The sequence below is a fragment of the Oncorhynchus clarkii genome, chromosome 12 (genome assembly GCF_045791955.1).
Source record: "Oncorhynchus clarkii lewisi isolate Uvic-CL-2024 chromosome 12, UVic_Ocla_1.0, whole genome shotgun sequence".
Lineage (NCBI taxonomy): Eukaryota > Metazoa > Chordata > Actinopteri > Salmoniformes > Salmonidae > Oncorhynchus > Oncorhynchus clarkii.
The window spans coordinates 10,123,942-10,133,941 of record NC_092158.1 but is presented as its reverse complement, the minus strand read 5'-3'; the positions used below and the strand labels follow the sequence as shown (position 1 = coordinate 10,133,941).

Below are 10,000 nucleotides of genomic sequence, written 5' to 3'. Positions count from 1 at the left end.
GTGCAGTGGACACACCTTGAAAAGCCCACATTCTACAAGACAGTGATGCTAGTATCACCAAAATACAGCCTGACCGCAAACACAGACGGAGACAGGTCTGTCAAATGTCTAGTTATTTTCCTGATTCCTAGAAAAGATGGAAATGACTGCCTTGCATTAAGGTAGAACATAGAATTAGAATGTTTCCCCATTCTAGAAGCAGAATACAGAACACCTTATTTTTTACAACCCAGCCTGAAAAGGGTCTGGAGTAACTGATTTGCTCCAAGTCTGGGAATTGTCCAAATAAAGTCTAACAATTTCAAAAGAAAACTATCCAGTTACGACTGGGAACCTGTGACACCAGGGTCAGTCTAATTATAATAGAAGACTTCAACTGTCGATCCACGGCTTATCAAGAGGCCAGCATTGAGACTGAAAAAATGACACCAACGTTCATATTTAATCACATGGTTTAATCTACATAATACCGCCTGCTCTTAAATGAGACAGTCCAACAGAAAAATTATTTGTATATCATTCCTCCCCACCTTAAATACAACAAATGTTACAGCTATCAAATCAAAACATTCAAAACTAGGCTATATCATCACAGCACATCTATGGAGAAACATCATTTATTATTTTCATATAGCTTCAGATCCTCTTAATTGAGGATTGCTGTTATTGTGAAAGTGTTGCACAGTTCGTCCCTGAAAGAGTGGTATTGCAGGTTCTCATCTTATCCACATTTAGACTAGACGATTTGATGTGGCATGAGGAACAAGTTACACTCCAGTATTCCAGGGGGTGAGGAACAGGATATTCAATTATGATTTTCTGCAAGAAATCCCCTTTAATATATTTTCTTTGCACAAGCAACAATGTATACAGGTCTATAAAGTGCGAAAACATCACAACAACCAATCATGACACCTTTTTATTCAACTTTTTAGTTTAAATCATGTTTTCTTTATCCCCAAAGATCTTCTTTACGTAGTCCCACGCTTTACAACGATGCTCCTCGAGTCCAAAATCTTTAAGGGAAGAAACTCCTTTTAAAAAGTAGAATAATGTAGCTATATGCTACTGTAATCCACAGCACACAGTCAGTAGTTCACTGACGCCTTGCCCTCGACATAGAAGTCTGGGTGGTCTCTCTCCAAGAGTCAGAAGTCTGGGTGGTCTTTCTCCAAGAGTCAGAAGTCTGGGTGGTCTCTCTCCAAGAGTCAGAAGTCTGGGTGGTCTTTCTCCAAGAGTCAGACGTCTGGGTGGTCTCTCTCCAAGAGTCAGAAGTCTGGGTGGTCTCTCTCCAAGAGTCAGAAGTCTGGGTGGTCTCTCTCCAAGAGTCAGAAGTCTGGGTGGTCTCTCTCCAAGAGTCAGAAGTCTGGGTGGTCTCTCTCCAAGAGCCAGAAGTCTGGGATGATCTCTCTCCAAGGGTCAGAAGTCTGGGATGGTCTCTCTCCATGAGTCAGAAGTCTGGGATGGTCTCTCTCCAAGAGTCAGAAGTCTGGGATGGTCTCTCTCCAAGAGTCAGAAGTCTGGGATGGTCTCTCTCCAAGAGTCAGAAGTCTGGGATGGTCTCTCTCCAAGAGTCAGAAGTCTGGGATGGTCTCTCTCCAAGAGTCAGAAGTCTGGGAGGGTCTTTGTCTCTCTCCAAGAGTCAGAAGTCTGGGAGGGTCTTTGTCTCTCTCCAAGAGTCAGAAGTCTGGGAGGGTCTTTGTCTCTCTCCAAGAGTTCATGCGCTAGTGTTTTGGGCCAAGCAACAACAAAAAAACCTAAAGCATGTAATTCCGAACACTACATTAGTGGTCTGTCTAAATCTTTGACCTATGCGTTTCAAAAACCTACCATCGCATCCCTGTACTTTGTTTCAGGGAGAAAGCACTGCAATTTAAAACACTACACTTTTCACAAACTGCAAAAAAACACAAACCCATTTATAAATACGCAGCAACATAGTACAGTACAGTTCAAGTTTGGCAAATGTTTAAATCTGTCGAGTGCATTGTTCATTAGGTGGCATTACATTCATCCAAGACAATACATGAGTGGGTACTCTATATGGACACAGATTGAGGCTTGTTTTGGGACTCTGACTTAAGTCTCCATCCCAAATGGCATCTATATAGTACACTACAGGTCAAACCAAGTGCACTAGAAAAGGGAATAAGGTACCATTTGGGACTCCATTATTATTAACCATTAAGGCCCGAGGAGGTGTGGCATATGGCCAATATACCATGGCTAAGGGTTGTTCTTAGGCACGACGCAATGCGGAGTGCCTGGATACAGCCCTTAGCCGTGGTATATTGGCCATATAGCACAAACCCCTGAGGTTCCTTATTGCTGTTATAAACTGGTTACCAACGTAATTAGAGCAGGGAAAATAAATGGTTTTGTCATACCCGTGGTATACTGTCTGATATACCACAGCTGTCAGCCAATCAGCATTCAGGGCTCGAACTAGCCAGAGTATAATCCTAATTGTATCACCGTCTCTGTTCTCTCTCTCTCTCAGACACAGCTCTGACAGTAACATTACTTAAAAATACTCTGGCCAATAGAGTATTAGCTATACATCTTAATGTAGGCTACATTTCAATGTCCAGTCCGAATGCAGGCCCAATACATTGCTTCATTGTAAATGGCGTGCTAGTATAGACATCTGAACAGAGCCCTAACAGCTAGCCTACCCACTACTAGAGTAACATATCCCAGCCAGCCAGCCAGCCAGACAGCAGTCCACTGGCGGTTTAGAGCACACCAGATCAAACCAAATAAAGCTAGCTAGCTAACACCATATGTGGGCATGTAACTCAACTCAAGCCAGGAAGCTATGGTATCATCGTCTGAATGAAAGATGGCCTTCACGTCTGCCCGACTTTGAACTATAATTCATTATTATTCACAGACTTTTTCTTTCTTTCTGCCTACAACAGCCATGTTACTCATACTTCCTGTAGCATAAAGGATATTCAGCCGCTTAATGCAACAAGGTTTATCCTACATCAATACGTCTCAGTAGATTATGCACTCTCTTTAAACTAAGTTGTTCTTCTTTAACAAATATTCTATAAGAAACTGTGAATTCAAAACAAAAGGCTTAAAAACTAAAAATGTTTCTCTCAGATAAGAGTGATCACCTCATTCAGCCAGTCATTCATTCAGCCAGTCATTCAGTCATTCAGCCAGTCATTCATTCAGCCATTCATTCATTCATTCATTCATTCATTCATTCAGCCAGTCATTCAGCCAGTCATTCATTCATTCATTCATTCAGCCAGTCATTCATTCATTCAGCCAGTCATTCATTCATTCAGCTAGTCAATCATTCATTCAACCAGTCATTCATTCATTCAGCTAGTCATTCATTCATTCAGCCAGTCATTCATTCAGCCACACAGAGCCCGGAGCCAGAGACTAGCACTGACTATTGTACCAAAGAAAAGTTCAAATAAAGATACGAGGAGGAAGAAGAAACGACATGACAAACACTTTGAGCTTTCAAGTAATGTTGAGCCATGTTGTTGTTATTGTTGTTATTGAGCAGGGTCTCATCAGTACTCAGTATCATTACTATCAACATCACCAGTATCATCAATACTCTGTGTCGGATCCGTCGGCTGGGTCGGTGTTTCGAGACAGCATGTAGTTGTCCATGTCGATGGAGGGACAGTTGTGGATGGAGTAACGCAGCCTCTCGGCCAGGATGGCCTGGCTGGTGTAGGGAGGCAGACGCAGCTGGAAGAAACACGTCTGGGCTGTGGGGAGCCCGTTCACAGGCTGGGGAGAAGAGGGAAGAGGGGTTCACAGGGAAGGAGAAGAGGGAAGAGGGGTTCACAGGGAAGGAGAAGAGGGAAGAGGGGTTCACAGTGAAGGAGAAGAGGGGGTTCACAGTGAAGGAGAAGAGGGAAGAGGGGTTCACAGGGAAGGAGAAGAGGGGTTCACAGTGAAGGAGAAGAGGGGTTCACAGGGAAGGAGAAGAGGGGTTCACAGGGAAGGAGAAGAGGGGTTCACAGTGAAGGAGAAGAGGGGTTCATAGTGAAGGAGAAGAGGGGCGAGGGGTTCACAGTGAAGGAGAAGAGGGGTTCACAGGGAAGGAGAAGAGGGGTTCACAGTGAAGGAGGAGAGGGAAGAGAGGTTCACAGTGAAGGAGAAGAGGGAAGAGGGGTTCACAGTGAAGGAGAAGAGGGAAGAGGGGTTCACAGTGAAGGAGAAGAGGGGTTCACAGTGAAGGAGAAGAGGGGTTCACAGTGAAGGAGAAGAGGGGTTCACAGTGAAGGAGAAGAGGGGTTCACAGTGAAGGAGAAGAGGGGTTCACAGTGAAGGAGAAGAGGGGTTCACAGTGAAGGAGAAGAGGGGTTCACAGTGAAGGAGAAGAGGGGTTCACAGTGAAGGAGAAGAGGGGTTCACAGTGAAGGAGAAGAGGGGTTCACAGTGAAGGAGAAGAGGGGTTCACAGTGAAGGAGAAGAGGGGTTCACAGTGAAGGAGAAGAGGGGTTCACAGGGAAGGAGAAGAGGGGTTCACAGTGAAGGAGAAGAGGGGTTCACAGTGAAGGAGAAGAGGGGTTCACAGTGAAGGAGAAGAGGGGTTCACAGTGAAGGAGAAGAGGGGTTCACAGTGAAGGAGAAGAGGGGTTCACAGTGAAGGAGAAGAGGGGTTCACAGTGAAGGAGAAGAGGGGTTCACAGTGAAGGAGAAGAGGGAAGAGGGGTTCACAGTGAAGGAGAAGAGGGGTTCACAGTGAAGGAGAAGAGGGGTTCACAGTGAAGGAGAAGAGGGGTTCACAGTGAAGGAGAAGAGGGGTTCACAGTGAAGGAGAAGAGGGGTTCACAGTGAAAGAGAAGAGGGGTTCACAGTGAAGGAGAAGAGGGGTTCACAGTGACGGAGAAGAGGGGTTCACAGTGAAGGAGAAGAGGGGTTCACAGTGAAGGAGAAGAGGGAAGAGGGGTTCACAGTGAAGGAGAAGAGGGAAGAGGGGTTCACAGTGAAGGAGAAGAGGGGTTCACAGTGAAGGAGAAGAGGGGTTCACAGTGAAGGAGAAGAGGGAAGAGGGGTTCACAGTGAAGGAGAAGAGGGGTTCACAGTGAAGGAGAAGAGGGGTTCACAGGGAAGGAGAAGAGGGGTTCACAGTGAAGGAGAAGAGGGGTTCACAGTGAAGGAGAAGAGGGGTTCACAGTGAAGGAGAAGAGGGAAGAGGGGTTCACAGTGAAGGAGAAGAGGGGTTCACAGTGAAGGAGAAGAGGGGTTGTTTTTACCTTTTATTAAGTAGTGAAAAAAGTACTGAGAGTGGAGTACACAGATGACCCATATACTGTATGTTTTATATACAACACAAGTAACCTGATTAATTAGCCTGGTCCCAGATCTGTTCATATCATCTTGCCAACTCTTATGGTCATTGGCGAGACAGCACCCCTGGATCTGGGACCAGGCTAGGGATTAATGTCACTCAAACTGAAATAAAACTGAGTACTTACCCTGTCAACCTTGATGATCTGGAACTTCTGAGTGATGTCAGCGGGATTGGAGGGCAGTCTGGACCTTCCGGACACGAAGCGCAGGAATAGAACCCGCTCCTCATTGGCAAACTCCTCCAGACTCTGCCACAGCCAGCCAATCAGCTGGTGACTGTCTGTGATGTCGCGGTATCGGACTACTTTCTTGAGCATCTCCACGGAGACCTCGGGCAGACCGCAGACCAGCTGTTCTAGCTGGCGCGCCGTGAGAAGGGAGAGGAGAGGCACCGGGATGATGGAGGACATCCCCTCTCTCACCGCTGCTACCTGCAGGTAAACAACAACGTGACCGAGCGCAGACCAGCTGGAACCATCACAACAGCCGGGACAGACACAGCACAACGACGATACAGCAGTGTACAACAACACTACCTGTCTGTCCATCTCGTGCAGACGGTAGTCCAGAGTCCTCTCTACGTAGTCACTCTTGTTGGAGAAGGTGAGAGAGATGTTGTGTCCCCCAGGGACCACCGGCACCAGCTTCCCATCTGCACTGTGGGCCATGAACGAGTCCAGAGGAATCATCTGGAGACAGACAGAACACATTACACATAACTCTCAGAACACAGTGACAGATGTGATCCCTTTTTATGGTGTATGAAAACAAACTGAAAAGAGAAATCAGGAAAAATGACATCCCTGCATCAGGAAGCTGGTGATGCAGGTCAGTTTGAACATGCCACTGGCTAAAGTCAGCAAAGAGCGGGATCTAGCTCCATAAACCAGTTTCCCGGAAACAGATTACGCCTAGTCATGGACTAAAAAGCACGTTCAATAGAGAACACCCATTGCGTTCAATAGAGAGCACCCATTGCGTTCAACAGAGAACACCCATTGCGTTCAATAGAGAACACCCATAGTGTTCAACAGAGAACCCCCATTGCGTTCAATAGAGAACACACATTGCGTTACAACAGAGAACACCCATTGCGTTCAATAGAGAACACCCATAGTGTTCAATAGAGAACACCCATTGCGTTCAACAGAGAACACCCATAGTGTTCAATAGAGAACACCCATTGCGTTCAACAGAGAACACCCATTGCGTTCAATAGAGAACACCCATTGCGTTCAACAGAGAACACCCATTGCGTTCAATAGAGAACACCCATTGCGTTCAACAGAGAACACCCATTGTGTTCAATAGAGAACACCCATTGCGTTCAATAGAGAACACCCATTGCAAACGAATAGCTTTTCAGTCCAGAACTAGCTAAGGTTAATCTCTTGTCTGGGAAACAGCCCCTGTATGCATCATATCCTCCCTCACCACGTGGAAGTTGTCCTCTGTGATGCCGCTGTTGTCCAGGTGCCGGATGCCGTGCAGGGAGCGGTAGGTAAGCAGGTCCACCTCCTCCAGGTCCGGCCCACACAGGGGAATACAACACAGCTGCTTCCACACCCAGGGGGCCAGGTGCAGGTCCAGGGGCTTCTTGGTCCGGATGGCCACCGCCATCAGGATGCCTAGGAAACGGAACTGGACCATGTGGTCTTCAGAGACTGCCGCTGGGTTCAGCAGGAACCTGACAGGGGGAATTAGAATCAGATTGTTTAACCAAAACTCCAGGAGAAACACAAGACAGGAAAGGCCTATTGGTTCACTTCACACACAGTGGGAGCTTTCGCAGCAGGCAAAGGTGGCTGAAATGATGTCATTACGTCACATAATCCAATCGAACCCCGGGAGACACCAGACCCCAGCGGGCAAAGCCAGTGTACAGTACAGTACGTCATCACAAGCAGAAACCTCCCCAGGGCATGGTTGCATAAAACATCACAAGTGTTGCCCTTAAGGAATACTTTTCTCTTACCCAAGGAAATGTTTTTAAGGGTGTTGCATAGAGCCGCTAAAACATTTCCTTAGGTAAGGTCATCATTTAAGTGGTTTTACGGTAGTTTGAAGGCATGTACGGCAGAAAGAGTCTCTTGGTTACCGTGGAGACAACCTTCACTGACTGAATCTCTCGTCAAAGAGATAATATTTATTTGGGGAGATCGCAAAATAGAGCTTCTACATTCAAGACATGAAAAACAAATTGATTCAGAAGATAAAAAATACATTTCACATCAAAGTAGACTACAGAGTAGGTTATCCTTCAAATGATGCGTGGAACTTTAAGGGAAAAGGGAGGATTTAACTTTAGGATGGTTAATGCATCTAACCCCAGGTCTATTGCTTCACTATGCACATGGTAGGCAGAGCTTAGATTTAAAGGAACTCACAGCTGGTAAGATCGATGGCTTTACCATGAAAAGGAATATCAAGACAAAGAATATGAGACCGTGTGTGGAGAGCAGAGAGAGAATATGAGACCGTGTGGAGAGCAGAAAGAGAGTATGAGACCGTGTGGAGAGCAGAGAGAGAACATGAGACCGTGTGGAGAGCAGAGAGAGAATATGAGACCATGTGGAGAGCAGAAAGAGAATATGAGACCGTGTAGAGAGCAGAGAGAGAATATGAGACCATGTGGAGAGCAGAGAGAGAACATGAGACCGTGTGGAGAGCAGAGATAAGATGAGACCACGTGGAGAGGAGAGAGATAATATGAGACCGTGTGTGGAGCAGAGAGAGAACATGAGACCGTGTGGGGAGCAGAGAGAGAACATGACACCGTGTGGAGAGCAGAGATAATATGAGACCATGTGGAGAGTAGAGAGATAATATGAGACCACGTGGAGAGCAGAGAGAGAACCTGAGACCACGTGGAGAGCAGAGAGAGAAGATGAGACCATGTGGAGAGCAGAGAGAGAACATGAGACCATGTGGAGAGCAGAGATAACATGAGACCATGTGGAGAGCAGAGATAACATGAGACCATGTGGAGAGCAGAGAGAGAATATGAGACCATGTGGAGAGCAGAGAGAGAATATGAGACCGTGTGGAGAGCAGAGAGAGAATATGAGACCATGTGGAGAGCAGAGAGAGAATATGAGACCATGTGGAGATCAGAAAGAGAATATGAGACCGTGTGGAGAGCAGAGAGAGAATATGAGACCACGTGGAGAGCAGAGAGAGAAGATGAGACCACGTGGAGAGCAGAGAGAGAACATGAGACCATGTGGAGAGCAGAGATAACATGAGACCATGTGGAGAGCAGAGAGAGAACATGAGATCATGTGGAAAGCAGAGAGAACATGAGACCACGTGGAGAACAGAGAGATAACATGAGACCACGTGGAGAGCAGAGATAATATGAGACCATGTGGAGAGCAGAGAGAGAACATGAGACCATGTGGAGAGCAGAGAGAGAACATGAGACCATGTGGAGAGCAGAGAGAGAACATGAGACCATTTGGAGAGCAGAGAGAGAACATGAGACCATGTGGAGAGCAGAGACAACATGAGACCATGTGGAGAGCAGAGATAACATGAGACCATGTGGAGAGCAGAGAGAGAACATGAGACCACGTGGAGAGCAGAGAGAGAACATGAGACCATGTGGAGAGCAGAGAGAGAACATGAGACCACGTGGAGAGCAGAGAGAGAACATGAGACCACGTGGAGAGCAGAGAGAGAACATGAGACCATGTGGAGAGCAAAGACAACATGAGACCATGTGGAGAGCAGAGATAATATGAGACCATGTGGAGAGCAGAGAGAGAACATAAGACCATGTGGAGAGCAGAGATAATATGAGACCATGTGGAGAGCGAAGTCTCATGACGTACCTGTCGGTGTTACTTCCCACGTCAGTAGAGCTGTTGGGGGTGTGAATGAGCAGATCAACCACACCAGACTGCAACTCCTGAGAATGTCACAGCAAGACATACATATTCCTCTTTTCACATCAAACATGCACGTACAATGAGCAGAGTTGAGGTCCATTTCATATCAATGAATTCAGAAAGTGAACTGAAATTCAAAAAAACCTCAGTAAAATAATTATAATTTCAGTTAAGTTTCTGAATATACGGAGTAGAAATTGAATTATCTTTGTTCAAAAAAAGCTGACCTTGAACCAGGGTCCTACCTGACACATCTCCGTGATGGTATCATCAAACACACCCCCTGCGTCGTCAGCCCCCTCCCCCACCAGCTTGACCTTCCAGGCCCTGGAGGGCAGCCTCAGCTCCAGGGGGTTCAGAGAGACCACCTGCTTGGCGATCTGCACAAAGATGGGCTTGCTGGAGCGCCCCCTGTGGTGCGGGGGACAATGGGCTTTGTTACTGTTAATCATTGAGAAGTACTAATATCAATCAGCATCGGAAACTAAAATGCAGCCTTGCATGGGGGGCTAACCCAAAGGGTAATGTACTGTCAATCATCTTCAACTAACATGTTACAGTACGATGCATGGGGGGGCTAACCCAAAGGGTAATGTACTGTCAATCATCTTCAACTAACATGTTACAGTACGATGCATGGGGGGGCTAACCCAAAGGGTAATGTACTGTCAATCATCTTCAACTAACATGTTACAGTACGATGCATGGGGGGGCTAACCCAAGGGTAATGTACTGTCAATCATCTTCAACTAACATGTTACAGTACGATGCAT

General features: G+C 46.5%; 1 protein-coding gene across 9 annotated transcripts in view; it reads right to left on the bottom strand.

The window, feature by feature from the left end:
- Positions 1 to 3,477: 3,477 nt before the first annotated feature.
- Positions 3,478 to 10,000, bottom strand: part of LOC139422690 (probable E3 ubiquitin-protein ligase HERC1) — a 111,945-nt gene continuing 105,422 nt past the window's right edge. For all 9 annotated transcript variants that reach the window (XM_071173902.1, XM_071173903.1, XM_071173894.1 and 6 more), the window contains 6 exons: positions 9,473 to 9,638; positions 9,171 to 9,247; positions 6,772 to 7,024; positions 5,874 to 6,026; positions 5,463 to 5,768; positions 3,478 to 3,765 (listed from right to left, as the gene is read on the bottom strand). In XM_071173902.1, the coding sequence (XP_071030003.1) occupies positions 3,580 to 3,765; positions 5,463 to 5,768; positions 5,874 to 6,026; positions 6,772 to 7,024; positions 9,171 to 9,247; positions 9,473 to 9,638 (1,141 nt within the window). In that variant the 3' untranslated portion in view covers positions 3,478 to 3,579. The remainder of the gene's footprint in view (positions 3,766 to 5,462; positions 5,769 to 5,873; positions 6,027 to 6,771; positions 7,025 to 9,170; positions 9,248 to 9,472; positions 9,639 to 10,000) is intronic.